This window comes from Cavia porcellus, unplaced genomic scaffold (genome assembly GCF_034190915.1).
Source record: "Cavia porcellus strain 051 isolate PalLab524CR breed Dunkin Hartley unplaced genomic scaffold, mCavPor4.1 scaffold_27, whole genome shotgun sequence".
NCBI classification, from domain to species: Eukaryota; Metazoa; Chordata; class Mammalia; order Rodentia; family Caviidae; genus Cavia; species Cavia porcellus.
In genome coordinates this window covers 39,848,937-39,871,482 of record NW_026947510.1, presented here as the reverse complement: position 1 = coordinate 39,871,482, position 22,546 = coordinate 39,848,937, and the positions used below count along the sequence as shown (strand labels likewise).

The following is a 22,546-nucleotide window of genomic DNA, read 5'->3' as shown; positions in this document are numbered from 1 at the left end:
AGTTCTTATTGCCCAAGAGAAACAGTAAGAACTAAAAACTCATACTGTCATACACAAATTTTAGATTACTTACACTCAATGTTAATAATATGAAAGATAAACACTTTAACCAGATATAGTGGTGAATGCCTATACTCCAAACACCGAGAAGCCGAGGCAGGTGGACCACAAATTCAAACCCAGTCTTAAGTAATTTAGCAATCAGAAGACTTTATTTCCAAATACTTTGAACTGAGGAGGTAATTCGAATTTAATCCCTAGTACCAACAACAAAATAAGGATTACACTTGAATTGTCATGGTTTTCATCTTTTTTTTGTCTTTTTGAGACAGAGTTTCACTATATAAAACAAGGTTAGCCTTTGTAGCCCAAGACTGGCCTCAAACTCACAGCAATCCTCCTGCCTCAGCCTCCTGAGTGCGGAGATTATAGGCATGCCCCACCACACCCAACAATGATTTTCATCTTTGTCTTACATGTTTCCTCTTGAATTTTTCTATGCACAGACTACTTTGTCTTTCATCCCCTATTATTCCTTGCTACAATCCCAGACCAAATCTAAAAACAAATATTTCCAGCCCAACACTGTCCCAAATAAATGGCTACAGAGAAGTTTGAAAAAAATTTACCAACATTTTCAAATGTATGATGTTCTTCATACCAAGAAAAATCATGACCTTCTCCTCTCAAACACCTTAATTAGAAAACTGATGTCTTCTACTACCACCATTTTGTCTTATCCCAGTGAAACTGCTTACAGACATGAAATACTGAGAAATGTATAAATCATTCTATTTAAGACTATACATTAAAATAATTTAAGAATCCAAGCAAATCATAAGGTAACATTTCATGTCCCTGAAACATGAATGTAGTCCGAGTAGGCTTCCAATTTTTAACTATACAACTACGTGGTAAATGAGTGACCAGTAAACCTTAAAGGTAAAGAATAGGAAGTCTGACATAAAACTAATACTTAAAAACTGCAAAAACCAAAAACTGTTGTTTAACTCTTAGTAAGTAAGGGAAGCAAAGAACACAGACCTGCCTAATATAAATCCTTTCTTTCACTTAACTAACCTCACTATCACTTCACTTTGTCTTACTTATATTTACACCCCAAAAATATTTGTACTTTCTCTCTGGTCACAGATATTATTAAACACACCCATTTGCATATCTTTATAAATATACATTGTCATATGTTTATAATTATGATAATGTCTTTTTATATAGTTGTTTTTAATTTTATTAGGATTTTACTTTAGTTTACAGTACTTCAGGCACACAAAAAAGAATGTCTGTGTACTCTTCAGTCTTAAGTAAAATACTGACATTCAACAAAATTTCTAATTAATACATTCATTTTAATTGTACATTCTTATTTCGTTAAAATTCTGAAAAATTTAAATATGGGAAAAGAAATGGATAAGGAACTAGAAAAAGACTTTATTTGCATAGATATATATTACCTAATTTATGTCAATAAGCCAAATGTAAAAACATCAACAATCTAATTTGTAATAGTGAGCTAAAAGTTGGTAAATTTAAACTAAAACTTTAAAAGTTAAGTAAGGTTACAAAACATCATGTCTGTATGTACCAATTGGTGTCAGTGCCAAGTAAAAATATAGTAAAGGTCTAAAACTGATTCATATGTAATATGAACATACTTTGCACATTATAAGCTCCACAGCTGTTCATTGCATTCAAATGTGAGGAAACTGTAAAAAATGACATCTTTTAAAACACCAAATCTAAATATGGCACTCAAAATCTCCTGAATATTAACACTAAATGTTCTCCTAGTCTTGTTATTACAAAAACTAAAACAAACAAACAAACAAAAAAAACCCTTCTCCAATGTGAAAGATACAAAGCCTGAGGAGGTGAGGAGGTGTTACAAAAAGGACCTGAATATCTTACCTGTGGGAAGCTTGATACTGTGAAAAGCACTTCCTCTTCTGTAAACCACTTGCTATTTAGTTCATCTGTAATGAACACTAAAATCTAATGCAGACTTCTAGGTCAGCCTTCTTGAGACTAAATTTCTTGTTTGATTCATATTCATAAAAATCAGGAATACAGTAGGTTGGCCACATAACAAAATTCCTTTCAAACAGTGGTTCACATCTGTTGTATAGTTTGTGCAGCAAACATCCCATTAACCACAAAAGCCAAAAAAACGTCATTCAATGTATCAATGAAGTTCACAGAATACACAAAGTGTATCTTCAAAATGACTGTTTCAAGTGAAAATGCCTAGAATCAGAATTCTTTGTACTGCTTTCAATGCTGTCAACTATTGGGTCTGCAGCAACTGTGTGCAGCTAAGTACCTCCCACACATTACCCAATAGTATCAATAAGCATAAAATCTATGAAAGCAGAACTAAATCCTTAAAAGGCTTATGCCTTCCCATTCTTCAACATATTCACTGTCAATTGTGCACATCTTACTACTCTATTCTAATGTATCAACTCTGTTCTTTCAGTCCAAAAGGCTGAATTCTTATACATTCCAAACAGAAAATCCATGACACGTATTATTTGCCACCCTAGAACAGCCAGACTGCAGTTACAGCTAGCTGGCGCCAGTAAGAAAATTTACATAAAGCAGTCCTCATTTCAAGGCTAAACTATAGGGCAGTACTGCTGAGTATACACCCTCCTCATTTGTTCCCCCAATAGGCACTAACTGGTTCTAGAATATATCTTAGCTATCTATTCACTAATATAGTTCAAACCCAGATAATCAAAGAAAACTAACTTATAATTCTTACATAACTGAAATTCTATTGCCACTACACATATATTTTATTGCCCAGATACTAAAAAGCGTTAGATTACTTGTGGCATAGACTAATTACATGAAATCCAGTGGCCACTATTTTTCATCAATCATTAGAAGTATAAAATATAATTCACATTACCTAAATGCTATCCTTATTCTACTCTCCAACTACTTTTCAAATATCATTAACTAATCAATTAAATAATAAGTACTATTAAGTAGACTTGTTCTTAAAACCACATGGTCTTTACCAAATAAGACCTGTGCATCTTTAGGTACCACTAATCACATTTATTAGTAATTAATATCACTATATCCTGTGCTTACTATACAAACTCAGATATGTTAAAATACAAGTATCTTCACAAGAACATATTTTGTCAGTGCCAAATTCCTTTTAAAATTACATCACTGATGTGCTTTTTTTATTGGCCAGATCTGACCAGGCAAGAGCTGAGTGATTACCTACGGGTGTAATTTATTTAAATTTTTTTTCTTCTTTTTTAACTTTATTGTCTACTAATAGGTATTTCTCCATCTCCACTATTTTTTCCACTTATTTGGCTAACAATATAGATACATCAAATTTTACTTTTAAGTAATCCAGAAACTTGTTTGGTCCCACATCTAAAGCCACAATGACAACATACTTAAAATGCCAACCAGGGGTTATCTTATTTTTAGTTATCTTAAAACATACTTCTTAAGATAGCCAGCCCTACTGCACAATAAAGATGAGATTTCTAAATAGTAACAAAAATTATTATCATATCAATAGCAAATGTCAGATTTCTAATACAATGATAGAAAATGACCAATTTCCTCAAAGGACCATATTCTTTACTTAGGATGTACGCCCAATCACCCAGTAGATCAAGTGACAAACATGATGTAATTCACAGGGTATAAATTATACTGTTAATAGTGATGGGAGAAAATGTCGTAGGTCGAAGAGATTTCCGCACCATACACTTATAAAATTTAGGAGTTAGAAAGCAGGCCTTAGAAATTATCTACGTATTATATTCCTTCCTGGTTTTAATTTTTTAGATGCTTCCTCTCTTCCTACTTAAATGTAAATCAAAATTTGAATGAAAGGATTTGAAATGTCAAAAGAGATAAAATCATTTAGACCAGCATTTATAACAACCATTTCAATACTATTTTCAAAGTCAAACAATCGCCTGACAGTAAATAATCAAAAGAAATTCAATATATGAGGGTCTGGCAGGAGGATAAAAAATTAGATCCCAACTTGGGTAAGTTAGCTCAAGACCTTGCCTCAAAAATTAAAAAGGTTTAGTGCAAAGGCCTGGGCTCATTTACCAGTCACAATTTTTTTTTTAAAAAAGTGCCAAAACTAGAAGTTGTGAAACTAGCTCACCACTTTTCAAACTAGTAACAGTGAAAGACCAGCCTGTTATTTCTAATTCACTACAGATCAGTATCTTCATAAAATATAATGAAAATGAATTACATGAAAAATGAAATTTTTTTTTTTAGGCTAGACAAGTGAAGCAGTGGCAGTGGAGAAGGAACAAAGCAATCTGTAACTGGTTGTGATCAATTAGTTGTAAACACCACTGCACTCGGACCAGCAGAAAAATGAAATTTAAAAGGCAACAAATGAGGGCCAGGTTGATATAGCCTAGTGGCGTAAGTGCCTGCCTGGCAAGCACGACATCATAAGTTCGATCCCTAGTACCAAAAATAAAGCAACAAATGAGCCTCAATTTTATTTTTTTGATTTAACTGACAAAATTAGTTTATCTGACTAATACAAAAATTTCTGAACCCTCTAAATTTTAGCTTTAATGTCAAGGAAGACAAGGAACAAAGAGTTCTTCAACTGATCACAGACCACATTCTTAGTAGTTTTCATGTAACTCCTGGCTAATTGTGCTAACCTGACCCATCAGCATTCAAAATCTCTCAGTATCTCACCTCCGATCACACGCACATTGACAGTGTCTTCTCCACTCTTCCCACAAATGTAAACTCTATGAGGGTGAGATCTTATACACAAAGCAAGCATCAAAACAGTGTCTGCAAATAATTTGATATATAACAAATATTTGTTAAATTTTTACTATAAATCAGTCAGACTGTCAATACCATCCGCCCCCTTTGTCCCCCACCACCCACAAAGATCCCTTTGTATAGTACCCTGCAGTCTATTCCCAATTTCATTTTTCCTGAAATAGTGATAGAAGGTGCTAGAGGAAGGGGCTGTAATAAAGGGAACATTGTGAGAAATAAGCAATTAATACTTACCTCACCCTGATCTTCTGCTGTATACTGCACTAGGTGCTGTGTACCGTATCATCATTTAAATTGGAATACCAACACCATGAGGCAGACATTATCCATCCCCATTTTAAAAATAAGAAAATCTGAAGTTCTGAAAATAAGTAAGTTGCCTCATTCCATAAAAATAATACTGGACTTATTGACTTACTATATAGACAGGATACTGTACTCATAAACATTTCTTGTAAAACCTCTAGTGAATGGAAGACTAAGATTAACCCTGTCTAAATGCAAAGCTAGTATTGTTTTTCTGACTATCTAGTCCAACCACCTTTCATTTAATGGTCAAGTAATAGAAAAAAGAAGTTTCCTAATTTATCCAAAACTATACAATTAACAGCAGTAACAGAGCAGAAATAATCTTTTGTGACTTCTATACTAATGCTTTCCACTATGTACTCTTATGGTACCTTTATTTCCAGCAAAGAAAGCACCACTAAGATACTTTTAATGATAGCTGAATCTGTCTTCAGAAAAGATAAACACCCGCAGGAAGATGCAAAAGCCTTAGGCGGCTCCCTAATGTTAACCTCCCTCTTTCATTACAGCCATATATTCATTCACCAATCAAGGCTGTGTGGGCTATTTCCATATTTACAAGCTAATGACCTGTAACAGAAAGTTACAAATCTCCAACAATGAAAAACTTGTGATAATGATTACCGGAATAATCTTTTTCAAACAACTGCTTACTTCAATAAATGTTATTCTTTCTCCCAATTCTCTCTTATGGAATTATGAAGAGGAAAATCAAGGGAATCCATGTTTTCTGTCCAAGTTAACCACTTTTTCAGAAGTTCATTGAAGTTTTATTTGAAAGCTATTTTCCAAAAATGAATTCTTTTAGGACTTCTGTGGAGTGACCAACCTTATGGTATTATATGTATTATATGTTAAGAAGCGGGTTTTTCATAATCCTAGCATTCTGGGTGACATAGGTGTAAGGAAGACAGTGAGTTTGAACCCAGACTGGCTAACTTAGCCATTTTACTGAAAAAACCTCAAATTTTTTTTAAAAAGGAGGTAGGAGCTGGGGGCTTGGGATATAGCTCAGTGTGAAGTCCACAGTTCTATCACCCATTACACCACACCCTCACAACACAGGCACACAAACACACATATACACACACACTAGCTTTTGTACTGGAAAAGGCAGAATTCAAAGTTGGGTTAGACCAAGATTATAAACTACCATGTTTCATATATCAAAGTAGTCTTCATGTAATTGCTACAGTTAAATTAATAAATTTAAATAGATGTGATTTCCCAAAAATATAAGTTTATAATGGCCCCTTATGTTACCTAGTTAAGAAAATTTTCTTTTGAAATTATTTGCAGTTAAAAAATTCTTTAGGAAGTGTCCTTATTATTTTAAATACTAAAATGGACTCAATTATAATTTGAGCAAAAATCTTTTTATAAAATGTTATTTCATTTATCTGTTCTATAAACTAAATATCTGGAATACAATTTCATTTCATCATTTAAAATATCTAGTTCTTAAGCACTACGGTCTTTAACGAAGTGGCAATATTTTCACAAGAAAATGATTATCATATTAACAGGCCTCAAGATATTTATGTTTCTAAAAAACACAAAGATTTTTTCTCTTTGAATTTATTCTTTTGCCTGAAGTTAATCAGCCCCTACATAAAAATTAAGACAAAGTTAAGGATTACCAGAGGTACCACTCTTTCCAAGAATAAACTGACTTTACATATGCTAAGTCTCTCCTACCAAGTAAAGTAGGCTAGATTTTACTTTATTTTCTTTTGAATTAGAAGCTGTATTTTACACACTGAAAGCTGCTGACACTTCAGTAAGTAGGATGGGGATTTTTAAAATGAACTGCTGTGAGAAACTAAGCAAGTAAAGTAGATCAGTGAAGAGGCCCAAATGTGTGAAGCAAGAGTAAAACCTGTCTGAAAGGGACAGCATGCATTGTTCAATGCAAACTACACTGTTCTCAAGGAGAATGTATGCCTTGCACTGCTCAATTTTCCATTTTTCGAAAGGTGAAATAGCTCGATTTTTGCATGAAATCTGGTAACTTTAAATGTAAACAGTTAGTGAAACAGGACAATGGATGAAAGATAAAAATATGTCTTATGGTTACCAGTTTGTGAATGAAAACTTCACAATTTTTAAGAAGTTACTTTATTATGGTATATCTGGAGGACTCAGCAAGATTAGAACTGAAACATTTCTCCTACACCTCTAATTCTATTAATGCCAACATTCTGTATTGACTTTACTTAATAAATACATGGGATCATCTATGATGTGACACTGAAATTGATTAGCATCCACTACCAATAACACCAATATATAAAATTATGAAGTAGTCATACTTAGAATGTCATGCTTCTGAGCATGAATTACGAGGAATTACCATACTTATTCTATTGATTTAGCCATACATAACAAAGTATATGACAACTGGAAGCAATAAAATGAAAAACGTTCAAATATTGCTGGAAAAATTAGAATGACCTACATTTGCAGAATATTTCACAGTACTATCAAAAAACATTATGTAAACTAATTATCAACATGCTTGCCACAAAGGAATTTTTCCCCCATTTTACAGATGAGGAAACAAGAATCAGAAAATGGAATAAGTTGACCATTATCACAAAAAAGCTAGACAAAACAACATGCAAATTCAGGTTTGGACCCTCAGTAAATCCACTTCCATCATCCCAACATTTCCCTTAATGTTCATGCTAATAAAAACAGCTTACAAAAAGGGTAAGTAAATGAGGACAAAAACTGAAATGACAATATAAGACACTGATTTGAATTCAGGGCCTACTTTTTTCCAACTCCCAGAAATGCCCACAATTGCCCAGAATAATAAACTAACTTGTAACTGGCAGATAAAATTTGAAAACTGTCTCTAACTCCAAAATAGTAAGTCTAGTCAAATCTAGTTTATGTTTACAGTTGCAAAAATGCAACACAGAAATGAAGGAATTAATATCTTAAGAAACAACAGACTGTATATTTTTCCCATGTACAAGTAATAATCTAATGAACAGTGAACATAAATTTTATAGTTAGTGACCAAAGACAAAACAATTATATCACAAAATTTCCTAATCTGAAAATCAATGTAAATTACTCAATAATTTTAGTCAGTTATTTTCAACATTAAAGAATTTCAAACAAAACCAAGGGCTCATATATATGTTTTAAAATGCGCATATTTTAAATACAACTCTTCTCCTCCCACCCCTGCCTTTAAGAAAGTGAGCTATTTACCCTAAGAGCATAAAAAAGAAAGTGATTAGGCCATAGCACATTCACTCTTATGTCATACTGCAAAACAAGATTCCACTTTAATGAATGATGAGAATTCCCCACACTGAAGTGTTGTTTTTTTTTCCTCTTTCAGAATTTAATATACTTTCAGATGATTTACATAAATATTCAAGTTATGAGATTCTCTATGTTCTTTAAGAAAAAATATTTTATTTTTAAAAACCTAAGAACAAGCAAAAACACAAGTTTGTAACAAAGCAATTTCAAACTATTAAATCTTCTAAATATAGATCTTATAGTCTATATTCATTCATCAAAATAAAAAAGGAACATGAAGATACATTACAGAATAATTTTCAAACTAAATTCTACAGTGCCTTAAAAGCTGTAGTTACATAAGTAAACAAAGTGAATTTTTTTAAGTGAAGTAAATCTATACATTAACATATGATCTCATTTTAAGGTTTTCATTGTAGCAACCTACATGTTTTCATTTTATTAAATATACTTATGAAAAATAAATGCTATAAATTTATACTATAAAATAAGTAGATAATAGTACAACACTAAATATCCTTTTTGGAGGTCCTCCTTAAGAATTTAACACAAAATGTTGCTGTGTCTAGAAAGTCACTCTATTTACAATGTTCAAAACTTACTGTTCTATGTCATATTGGTCAGGAATATATTCATAATACTTTACCTACTAACAATGCCAGAGGAGTATATCACACCATTTAGAAAAACATGTAACAAGTAGTGCAGTTTAAATACTTAAAGCAAAACATTGTTCTGCTTTTTGAAATACTTTGTGAATAAGAACCTCATTCTCCCAGCCTTCTGGATAACCATGGACTTACAGTATCTCAATAAATACTTCTACTTCACAAAGCTAATAGAAGTTTTTGAAAGTTTAAGAAGCTAAATTTACAAAATCATTTACTTATGTTACTTTTAAATTTATATAATATTTAATACCACTTACGTAAATAAAATTGAGTATTTACTCAAGCTTTATTGGTATCAGAATACACTGGGTTTTTTTTTTAAAGGCATATATCCAGGCCTAGATAAGAAATTATTTCTAAACTCAAAATCTGGATCTGAATGCCAATTTAAGTAAAAATAATTTGAAGAAAAAAATGAAGTACCATCAAAAATGTGACAGTGGGATACTGATGAGATAAAACTGGAACCCAAATAATCGGAAAAAAAAGATAATATTAAAATTTTTCTAGAAGTTACACAAAGTATTACCATTCTTTCCAGAAAGCCATAAACTACCTCATAAAACATGAGAGAGATCACACTTTTTACATAAAACATGGCTTATTTATGGCTTTTTAAAAAATCTGTTCAGGTAATTTATTGTTTTAATTTCTATAAATAAATATCAAAAAAGTACTCAACACAAAAGGAACACTAAGTTAATTAGGGTAGGAAAGCATTATCAGGGTGATCAAATGTTCTGGGAAAGACAACATAAAATGGTGAGAAAGTACAGGAATTTAACCTTTGACCTTACCATCCTGTGTAATGTTTCCATAATATAGGATAGCAGGTTCTAGCAAACATTTCAACTATTTTAGCAAGCAAGCTCTAAGTTTGCCTTCCTATATAAAACCAGTTATATTCAAATATTTTAATAGAAATATTAAAAGATAAAAAGTAATTGATTCTTACCTCTGGTCCTGATGCATTTGACAAGTCTCACTGGCATACTTGCTGCCTAAGCAGCTACAAAGACTAGGCTAGCAGCCATTTTGAGACAGCTGCACAGTCTCAGTTGCACAAAAGTGTAATTAAGATGGCTGCAGTGTGCACTCAAGAACTCACACAGTGAAAACTCAGCTATGTATCAAACAAAGCCCCTCCCACTTTGTCATTCTGCAGGAAACTGAACACAGACAACAGCTAATGCATATACTGCAACAGACAATGCAGCTACTCAAGACATAATAAAAGAACACACAAGGCAGCAAGCCAGTTTTGTAACATAATGCCTGTGAATCCGGACTTGCAATACAGACTTTGAGCACATCCAGATCCCAATTTGAGTCCATGCCACATATTAGCAGTAACACAGATAGAGCCAAATCACACAGAGCAAACATCAGGGAATTCGCCTGAAAGCAAGCCTCCATTTCAGTCCAGAAAGAAAAAAAAGCCAACCCCTGCTCAAGGCCTTTTTTTTAACCTTTTACACTATTTTTATCATGAAGACAACTTTGACTTCATAATTTGTAGAAACTTAAGTTGCTTAAATCCTAATAATTTGATGAAATTAATTTTAACTCATACCACAATAAGTAAATTTTCCCTATACAGTCAATCTAACCCTTTAAAGATGCTCAATTCTAGGAGAAAGGTTAAAGCTTACAATCAAACTTTTGAATCTTGACAATATCTCTAGAACCAAGATGACAACAATTACTTTGAGTAATTTATCTTAAATATAAAAATTTCTTCTGGCATAGTACAGATGGTCATAAATAAATTCCCAGGTATGTCAGTGGTCCCACAGCAAATGACACTTCATGCCCTGCCAAAGACACCTCCCTTGCAACATCTGACTGCTAGTGAAAATCAAAGAAAGGAACGTAGATACTCTAGGAAGAAAAAATACAAAGGATAAAAAGATTTTTAAAACCCAGTCTGAAAGTCCACATATTGACAGGAAAAGTTTGAGTATCCTCTTGATAGCAGCAAACTGCCACCAAGAAAAAGGCAAATCCATAGTTAAGAATTTGGTTGAAAATTCTCAACAGCTTTGAAGTCCATGTTTTTTCTCTTCTTCTGTGATCTACCTTCTTAAAATTTAGCAGTTCTTTGTTATTTCTATCCATCACTACATGTAATTATTAAAACTTGTGCAGGGTGTTGTGATGATGTTGGTAAGAATATAGTAATTAAATGGAGTGTGACCTCAGGAAATGATAAATTTTAAAACTGAGGGATGAGCATAACGAATTCATTATTTTATTCTACTTCTGTATATGTTTGAATTTTTCTGTAATAAATACTTTTAAATTTCTAAGCATTAAAAAGCATCATTCATTTTCCATGAGACAAACTAAATAATATATCAAAATTGTGTTTGTTATGTTAGCAAATAAAATGTTACACTTGATTCAAACTGTTGTTCAAAAACGTAATTGAAAATTTTGTAATTCTTCAAAAACTAACTGAAACCCTGAGAGTAGCTCAAGGAAAATATATCCATTAAAAACAAAATACTGGTAAACTGGGAAAGACAAGGACAAATAAAAATTACTACAGCACTGTAGTACAAGTTTATAGTGGAGGGGGTATATAAATATTTAGAGCTACCTGGTGAGGAAGATAAGCCTACAACGATAGACTATCTCAATTAATTTACACACTAGCCCCAACAGCAAGGCTTTTTTTGTTTCCGATAGTACAAACAGGCTCAGAGAATAACTTCACAAAACTGATGAAATCTGAAACATAAATCCAGTCTACATTCTGACCCAGCCCACAGAGTTTTATCCTCACCTCATACCATCTTTATTTCCTTGTCTGAAGGAACTAGTTGAGAAAGCAAAATGGTAAGTTATTATTTAGACAACTGGTACACTACTGAATGCCAACACCTTTTACTCCTGTCCCAAAGAAACTATCATAGTTCACGTAATAAATTCTATTCATGAGTTCACCTAAACTACTTTATCACTTCACAACCTCTCCTTACTCTTCTTCCTCCCTACTATGGCTAGCCCACACCACAGGGATAATTATTCTCACAAGCTCTTTTATCATATCATTACTGCACTTACCACATTTTATTACTTATCACTTTATATTAGTAATCTTTCATAAGGAAAAATTCACAATTCATTTATCATTCTCTTCCACAGCTTCAAACTATTATTTGCTCAATACATGGTTAACTGCACTTTACAACCACTGTTTTTATTTCTACCACAAAAACCTCAAGTGTCCATATCCTTAAGAACCTTTATTTTTCTCTTGATGTATTTCTCTTCCAGAAAGAAGTCAACTAAGTTTTTAGTGTTGGCTAGAAGTTTCTGCACTAAAAAATCAAATGTTGTAAAAAATACCCTTTTAGAACACTTTCCAGTTTTTAAGAGTGTTTTTATAAGGCATTACAAGAGCTATTATATGTACAACACTTAATCTCTGATATCAATACTATAGGATATAGGTGAACATTCTATTGAATACCTGCTCTCCCCAAGTCTACAAAAAGGCAAGATCTGCAATTAAAAATGGAAGTACTGGCTGGAAGTGGTGGCACATGCCTATTATCGCAACACTTGCCTGTAATCCCAGCACTCAGGAGGCTGAAGCAGGAGGACTGCTGTAGCATTCAAGACAAGACCCTACCTAGGCAACATAGTGAGTTCAGGGCCGGTCTGAACAACATAGCAAGACTCTGTCTCAAAAAACAAACAAACAAACAAAAAGTAGCAAGGTCAGCCGGGGTTGCACAAGCACTTGTCTGTCAAGTGTGAAGTCAGGAGTTTGATCCCTGGCACAAAAAAAAAAAAAAAAAAAAAAAAAAAAATTACCAGGACCAGAGCCATAGTTCAATAGTAGAGCACTTAATGAGTCCTGGTTCAAACCTCAGTTTAAAAAAAAAAGTGCCGGGGCTGGGGATTTAGCTCAGCGGCATAAGCACCTGCCTTGCAAGCAGGCGGTCGTGAGTTCGATCCCTGGTACTGATAAAAATGAAAAAGACAAAAAAAAAAAAAAAAAAAAAAAAAAAGTGCCATACCAAAACACAGATAAGTGACTGAAGAGATCTCTAATCTTCTTCCAAAAACTTCCCCCACAATACTGCCAATTGGACTTTTTGTTCTCCATGTACAAGAAAATGGGTGACTTGATTAATTCTGCCTCGATTACTTTTCTTTCATTACTGGGACAAAACCACCCAACACCCAAAATGAAGGAAGGGAAGATTTATTTAGCTGTTTGTGGGGGCTTCAGTCTATAATCAACTGGCTCCTAGGCACTGGTGTGACACTGGGGCAACACTTCAAGGCAGCAGCCAAAGCAAAAGGGGGAACAAGCCTGTTTTCCTCCCTTATATTTTGTACACAGGCCCATGTTCTGCCTCCCTGGCAGCCCTTGTGGCACTCACAAACTCTCTGTGCCCTCTTCTTGCACAGCATGAGGATATTTACAAAGTAAGGATCCTAGCTCCCTGCTGAGTCTCTCAGTCAAACTTCTAAACTGATACAATGTATCAACCATAACAATGGAAGACCATTTTTTGGAGGTAGTTGAGCAGCATAAGATGCAAGACCTAAGGTCTTGAGAGGAATTTCCCAAAAATTACTCCCCCAGAGTATCCTATACAAAAGCTCAAAACTACTGCATTTATATATTCCAATCAACTTTTTAATCTTCGATATCACATCATGAATTCAGCAAAGGAAAAAAAGAGCAATTGAGCAAAGTTTCTAACATGGAATGCAGACATCAAAATCACTATCACCAAAAATACACATAAAACAACAAATAGTGCAAAAAAAGAAAAAAATTAGCAAAAAATACTATAACTTTGACCCTACTACTACAACTACTTGGGTCCTAGAATACTATATAGGCAAGTAATGAAAAACAAAATCTGACAGAACATGATAAGGAAAGAAAAAACAATACAAAGATGATAAAGTTGAAGAAATCTACACGACCAAAAGGACAAGATTCAAAGCAAAAGAAAATTAGGATGACAAAATGGAGAAAAAAGACATCATCAATGAATCACTTCAGAAAAATTTCCAGAGCTCAGGATGTAGCTAAGTAATAGAGCACCCATTTAGCATATACAGGGCCCTCAGTTCATTGATCCCAGCACTGTACACAAAATAAGAAAATAAAAGGAAGACTGGAAGGGAAGGAGGGAAAAAGAAATGTTCCTACAATGTATGGGTATGAATTGTCAGATGCGAACAGTAATAAACAGGTTCAGATCAAGAAATGCAAAAATGAAAATTTAGAAAACGGGAGACTATTCGATTCTACAAGCTTCCACTGAGGGAGAGAAGTAAAATAATAATAGCTTGAAGTTTCTCGGCACAAATAATGGAAGAAAAACCGTGCCTGAATTTTAAGGAGTAATGCCTCTAATATTCCAAAAGAAAATCATTTCAAGCTAATGTTCTATACCCAGCCAAACTATCGATCAAGTCAAAATACAATGAGACATTTCAAATAAACATTTTATTTAGATGTATATTTCCTTCCATATAGTCTTTCTCAGAGAGCTACCAGAGAATGGTCCACTCCCTTTAGAGAACAATAAAAACACAGGCAACAAGGATCCTATCAGAAAGGTGAAAGAAATTATTATGATTCTTCACAACTGTAATATTTGCATACGAGATGCAGAGAACAATAAACAGGCCTTGGCTCACAAGACAAAAGAAGTAAGATCTTTGCTGTTGCAGGGTACTATCTAAATAAATGCTAAACAAATCTTTACTGTAATAAAAGGGGTTAGACTCAGTAACAGACTGCACTTAGTGCTAGAAAGCTTAACTAGCACATTCAAGTCCACAAAAGGAAAGAAAAAAAAAGTAAACAAACTCCATCAAATCATCATAATGAATACTATTACATGGATGCTGGCAACACCCTCATGAATCATCATCTGTCATAGCTGTGTCAAGGGGATAGGCCAGGATTTTTATGATTCCTAGTGCAGAGCACAAAACTGTGTGCTACCTAATCCAAGATTAACAAAACAAGCTTTTACCTAGCACTAAAAGAACTGACTTAGAGCCAGGCATGGTGGTTCATGCCTGTAATCCCAGCACTCGGGAGTCTGAGGCAGGAGGACCATTGCAAGTTTGAGCCCAGCCTAGGCTACAAAGCAAGCTCAAGGCCAGCCTGAAATGCATAGGGAGACCCTGTCTCAAAAAGACCAAAAATAAATAAATAAATAAATAACTGACTTAATTGTAGTTTTTTGGTTTTTTTGTTTTTTATTTTTGGGTACCGGAGATCAAACTCACAACCTCATACTTAAAAGGCAAGTATTGTACCACTGATCTATATCCCTGATCCCCTTAATTGTGTTAGCTACAATTTTATACTTAATGGTCATAAGAGAAAAATACTTTATTCTTAATCTTGTCCATAATTTAAAATATTCTTTTTATAAATAATAATTTAAGTAACACATTAATACTCTGAAAATTCAAAAGACATTTTTTAAAGGTCACATAACTTTTTATTTTGAAAGATGCTAATATAGGTAATAAGCTAATAAAGCACCAGAAATAGCTTAAGGATAGATCTAATGGATTACCTTGAGATCATAATGTTCACTGAAATAAATCTGAGAAACTGAAAGTATAAATAAACAGCAAATCAAGACAGCAAATAGGAAATAGATTGTCTGCTAAAGGGAGAAACTGGAAAGAGATGGAGAAACGGGACACAGAGATGGGAAAAGGGATGAAAAAAGACTTACAGTACGTCACGTACATGCACCGATTCCCCACAATGAATGTAATCACTGTGTTGTACTATAAATGTACTAATAAAAACAACTTTTTAAAACTTTTTAAAAAGAATAGTTCTACAGAAAAATACTGAGTATAGTGATTGGCCATGTATAGAAACTGCTTAGAACACTCATTAAATATTATATAAAATATCATAACTAACTTTTTACTTTTTATGGATCAGTTGACTTAGTTTCCTCGCTTTCCTTACTATGAATATAAAATGAGATAAATCTGATGTGTAGGCATGACCAAACAAGAAATAAGACATTTAAAAACAAATCTCTTTGCAGCACCTGCCTGGCAATCATGAGGTCCTCAGTCCTGAGTTCAATTCCCAATACAAAAAAATAAATAAAAAATACTTAATTAGATACAACATGAATAAGGATAACATCTCAATTATAGAATGGAGATTATAGAATTAGAAATTATAGAATTTCTTCACAAGAAATCAACTATAGCTAATGAATTTCAAACTTTAAAGAAAATAAAAAACGGACTTCCAGGAGAACATGGCGGAGAGATAACAGCAGCTATGGAGGCTCTCTGAGATTGCCAGCTTAGCATCCAGGAATGGTGCAGTGTGAGGAATGCTAAGGAAGGGGAGATATACCCTGCCGACCCAGGAACAACTACGCTAAGAGAAACCAACTGGAAATGCAATGCCGGTGCTATAACCGGAACAGATAAAATCTCAGCGCAGAAGCTGGAACCCGGGTTTTGAATTTACCTGGTAACTGTGATTTGAATTTCCTGCTGCTACTGCTGTATCTGAATCCGCACAGCAGGAAAAGAGACATGCGAAAGTTCTGAGAGCGGAATCAGCGAACTGAATTGAGAGCGGGACTGGCAGGGAGCCCTACATTGACCTGTGGTGAATAAGAGGAACGGGGAGCCTTCCATAGACTAGGAGGCTCCAATAGAGGACATTCTGGGACCAGGCAGACTAGCCAGAACAGGACGCTGCAGTGACTTTAGTCACATATTCCCCTCTCAAGCAGAATTGGTGGGGAGTCCTGACCTGGGTGATGCCATGGACTAAGACCTAGTAGGCTAGCTCAAACCAGGTCCCAGCACCTGGCTGTGCACCCTAGCAATAAAGCCTTCACTAGATTGACCTGGAGGGGAGGGCCCAGCAGAGGCTGCGCAGGTCTGTGTCTCCCTAGTATACTGCAGTAGGCGGGAACACCTATCCAGCGGATTCAAACAAACTGTAACTGACAAAGAAAAACAACTGGGCCTCCTATATACACTTGTATGGAAGGAACAAAAAGTATGGGAAGAAGGAGCAACAAGAAAGGGTCCTCAAATCCCAATCCTGAGAACACTGATCCAGGAAAGGTAACTGCAAAGGAGAATGAGGACAGAAAACATGCAATATCAGACATGGCACCAAAAGACATAAAGCGGTATCTCCAGAGCCCCATAGACGAGTTCAAAAGTGAAGTATTTAACAAAGTAAAGCAAGATATAAGTAGAATAGTTAGAGAAATGCTAAGTACCACTCAAGAAAAAACAGATGGTGGAATGGAAGAACAAAAAAAAGGGGATAATTGTTTGATGGAGAAAATAAGAGAAAACATAGAATACATGAAGCAGGTTCAAAGAGATTACTAGGAAACTAAAAAATCTATTGAAAGCTGGCATAATAGCTTGAAAGAAACTAAGGATAGATTATCTGAACTGGAGGACAGATTTGTAATGTGGGAGCATGAAATGAAAAGCTTCTTAAAAATAACAAGGAAACAAACAGCAATAATACAAAGGCTAGAAGATGATAAGAGGATCTATAACTTAAGAATTAAGAACATAAAAGAAGAAGTAGGGACACAAACAAATGGACTACAAAAGCTATTCATAGAAATAATCCAGGAGAATTTCCCTAATTTAGCAAAAGGTGAAGATACTCAGATGTATGAGGCATACAGGACCCCAGCCACCTACAACCCGAACAGGGCTACATCCAGGCATATAATAATCAAAATTCCAGAAATCCAATATAAGAACAGAATATTAAAAGCCATCAGACACAAGCAACAGATCACTTACAAGGAAACAACTATCAGAATTACAGCAGACTTCTCGGCACAAAGCATCAAATCATGAAGCACATGGGGGTAAATAATTCAAGCTTTGAAAGATAACCTCTAGCCAAGATTGATATATCCTGCACAACTATCCCTAGAAATTGATAGAAAATTAAGGTGCTTCCAGGATAAAGAGGAACTAGGGGAATTTGCAAGCAGCAATTCAACTCTACAGAAAATACTGCAGGATATTCTAAAAAAGAAAAATACCAAGATTCCAGAAACAGTGGCCACAATGAATGGAGCAGAAAGTGAAATGAAGAAGACAAACTGACAACTAATGACAGAAAAAGAGCTCAACAGAAATGAGGCAGAGAAGGTTGGATGGTAGGAACAGCTATTTTGGAGAAAATAAGACATCATAATAGTGCTGATTTAATATCATCTTGTTTTGAAGTCCCATTAAGCTTTTGTTCTTCTGTCTCCATCCGTCTTAACATGTTGAATCTTATTGGATTTTATTATATGTGATAATATAAACAAAAACTTTTATAGACAAAGATTATACAGAAACCATTGTTCATTTTCTGTTAGTTGATTCTAAATACCCTGTAACACTGTCATTCTCTTGAATGGTTTTACATTGTCTTGATATGTTTGATGTTACAGTATACAAAGTTATATTCAGAGATTTCAAGGAAAGAGACACTATGGTAACTTACCTTTATGTCGAGATTATCTTATGGTGAAACACTATTTTGCTTAAATGGCTATGTTTTGACCTGCACTATTTTGTTGTTATGCCCTCTTTTTTATCTCAATCTCCTTTTTATTATCTACTTTTTAATTTTTTCCTTTTAATTAAGGGAAAAATAAATAAAAAATAGCAGGATATATTATAGTAACCCACTTTGATTTCCTATTAACTTGATTTGAAACCCTGTATTGCTCCCACCATCTTGTTTTAACTGATTTTCCTCTATTCTGTTTTGCTTGATAGTACCAAGTTCGAAAGTATAGGCAACAATAGTGAAGACAATAAGATTCATTATGACATCCATTCTGTTGACTATTAACTTCATTTGAAGTCCTGTAATGTCTCCAATGTTTTGGTTTTATTTGTTTTGTTCTTTACTTTTTTGTTCAATTTTATTATAACTGATAATATAGGCAATTCTTTTTAAGATAGCAAGAGGCATTATGGTAACCATCGTTGATCACTTTGTATTTTGTTTTTACATTATGTATTATGTCCATCCTTTTGATTTGACTGATTCTGTTCTGTTTTGTCACATTTGGTTTTACTCTCTTCAAAAAAAGTAATAAGAACTGTGGGAGTAATAAAACCCAAAATGTGTAATTGTCATTGTACAAAGAGAGGAAAAGAAAGTGCTCTAAAGGACATAATTGCATGTATATTTAAGTGTATAAGATAGATAACCATATTACTGAGTTTTGTTGAATCACTGAACAGAACTGTTTGCAGTCTCACTGTTAAATGTCCACTTTATATGATTTAATTTTGTAACTTGAACAACTATTTCTAAGATTGGACAACATGTAATCAATTAGTGATTTCCTGTTTATTTTTTCTGAAATTCTGTATAACTTGTACCCTTTTTGTTTTTTTTTTCTTTTTCTCTTTAAATAAAATTTAAAAAAAGAAAGAAAGTGAAAATGAAAAACAGAGCTGGGGATGGTGGCCATGCCTGTAATCCCAGCACTCAGGAGGCTGAGGTGGGAGGATCATTGTGAGGTCAAGACCAGCCTGGGCTACAAAGTGAGCTCAAGGCCAGCCTGAACTACATAGCAAGACCCTGTCTCAAAAAGACAAAAAAAAAAAAAGAAAAGAAAAGAAAAGAAATAACAGCACTTTATGACACGTTAAGAACATCAATAAAGGTTAGAATCACAGAAACTATGGTATTCTATCATCGTAGGTGCTGTTGATAAAAATGTACCGAGATAAAATCAGATGGTTCTTGGTCCCTGGCTATATAGACAAGCTGAGAATATTTTTTAAACTATCCAGACAGAACCTTGCAGCTCATATTTCATTAGACCTATGTAAATTATTTAATGGTCAAATCTAACATCAAAATACAGAGTCAGAAAAATCACTAAACAAATTTATACAGCCAAATCTCTGAATTAAGAGATGGAGCTTCATTACAAATAAGGAATATAGAAAAAAAAATGGTACTTTGTTTGGCTTCATTTTTCTTTTTAATAGGCAGGATCACAATGCTGAATAGGCTAGCCACAAATTTCTGGGCTCAGCCTTCTTAACAACTTTCTATGCCCTTATATCTGACTTGCCTCAATTTTGATTGAGCATGTTTAGCAAATTCAGTAACAAGAGTGCTTAGAGCAGGGAATATACAGCTCCCTAACTTTTAAGTAGGGTAAAAGGTAGAATTCTGTTTGCATCTAGTGCCCCAAATAAATGACTCTACTCCTAACTTTGGCAGCTAACACTGCCTAAAAAATATGACAAATCTTGCAGGTATAATTAATATGTATTTGGAGGGAGTGGGGTCTGCACAGTGGTTTTTTTCACCATGAAGAGGTTTATTGTAAATATAGTGATTTTAGTAATCTTGTGGAAAGTTTTTCCATTTAAATACTCCATTGTTGGGTTGAGGATTTAGCTCAGTGGCAAAAGTACCTGCCTGGCAAGTGCAAGGTTGGGAGCTCGATCCCTGGTACCAAAACTAAATAGATAAATACATACTCCATTGTTACCTTTTTTATTTAATGAGTCACTCCTAAACATGGACTCCTTCACAAAATTCTGCAAATAAAATACTGTTCTAAATGCTTATGTTCAGGGTATTATAAAAGCCTATTTTCCTGAATTATTTTAAAAGGATCTTTAAATTCTAACTCTAGAAGTCATATTATTTTGTATAAATCTGCCTGTACTGCATTATTCCCTAGTTTCTCCTTAATACTCACAAATGACTAAATGAGCCTCCAATTGATTGAAGCTAGAAAAGAGGAATGTGTCAAGCACAAATACTAAGCATGTTATATATATATAATCTCATTTAATCCTTAAAACAACAGTATCTTATTTTAAAGATAAAGAATAATACCACCAAGGGCTTTAGTTTAGTGGCATAAGTACCTACCTTGTAAGCACGTGGTCATGAGTTTGATCCCCAGTACAAAAAAAAAAATACAGTATTGCTGTGAAACACTAATTGCCTACATTCCAATGCAAGATCATAGGACTGTTTATTCCAATTCACTATATCACTAACTTGCTTTATCTAAAGAAAGTTCTTTGCATTTTCTTTTCTTTCTTTGCTTGGATCTCTATAAACTTTTATTTTCTTCCATTTTATTGAGACAGGGTCTCACCATGTAACCAACCCAGGCTGGTCTTTACTTCACTATGTAGCCCAGAAAGGCCTCGAAGTTGTGCAAGGATCCCCTGCCACTTCAGCCTCCAGAATGCTGGGATTACAGGTGTGTGCCCCCACACCAACTTTCTTCTTATTGTCCTATACTTAAATTGGGGGGAGGAAGGAAAATATACAAACTTATAACACAGTATATCTTTCCCACCTTTCCTAAAGTCGTCATTAATTTGTAAACTTATGTTCATTAGTTGTATTGTAGTCACCTGGATAGACAAAAGCAATTCCTTATGATCTTTATTGTTTCTACTTACTTAAAGGTTTTTTCTACCCAAGTTGATTTACTGTTAATAATTTTATATGTCTTTCAAATCTTTTAACAATTATCCAGTGAGTGCCTGCCACTTCGGTAAATTACATATCATCTGATTACTATTTTTTTTGAAGTTCTGACATCAGACATAATGAAAAATAATTGTCTATTTTCAATAGTGATCTTATCGTGAATTAAGAAAATTTGTCTTTAAAAATGTGACATTTCTCCTATAAATCAATAAAACATGATTCCTAACCCCAGAATGCAGATATAGTACTATACAAATAATTATAAACATGAAGTAGAAAGAAATAATTGCCTTCAAAAGAGATTGCAAAAAAATAAACTTTCCATGTGACAATTTCATACTTTTTAGGCATATAATATAGATACCAAGTAGTATTGATTCTTATTACAAAAATCGAAGATTTACATCAGAGAAAGCTATTTACAGTTCTAATAAGTGCAGTGCATTACCTTTCTTTCCTATCTCTGAGATTTTGAACATGCTATTAATTTCCTTTATCAGTAACATCCTTCTAACTTATTCCTTAAAATACAACTCCTTTAACATTTCTTCATTCCCTCCATCAGAATACCACTTTTTATGCCCTCCACAAATATCTACTGATTTACGATTTCCACAGAAAGGTAGTTTTACTTATTACTTATTAACCTGCAAAATTTTGCCTATATATAATTTACAATCACAACTTTTTGACTGATGTATGTAACAAGGTACTTTTTTGGAACTCACATTTTTCAGTACTGAACCAGAGATTACTCATGCTACACAAGAGCTCTACCACTGAGTTATACCTATAGCCATATTATTTTTCATTTTAAGATGTCTCATTAAGTTGCGCAGGTTGGCCTCAAACTTGCAATCTTCCAACCTCGATCTCTCCAGCAGCTGTTATTATAGGCATGGACTATTATTTTTGCAGGATCAGTTACAAATAAATA

The 22,546-nt window shown here is 33.9% G+C and overlaps 1 protein-coding gene across 4 annotated transcripts in view; it reads right to left on the bottom strand.

Moving 5' to 3' along the window:
- Window positions 1-22,546, bottom strand: part of Atf7ip (activating transcription factor 7 interacting protein) — a 185,917-nt gene that overhangs the window by 110,627 nt on the left and 52,744 nt on the right. The window contains exon 1 of one of the 4 annotated variants that reach the window (XM_005003812.4): window positions 10,051-11,441. The exons of the other annotated variants lie outside the window; for them this stretch is intronic. Within the exon in view, the coding sequence (XP_005003869.2) occupies window positions 10,051-10,067 (17 nt within the window). The 5' untranslated portion in view covers window positions 10,068-11,441. Of the gene's footprint in view, window positions 1-10,050; window positions 11,442-22,546 lie in introns of those variants that run through there. 4 annotated transcript variants of the gene reach the window in all.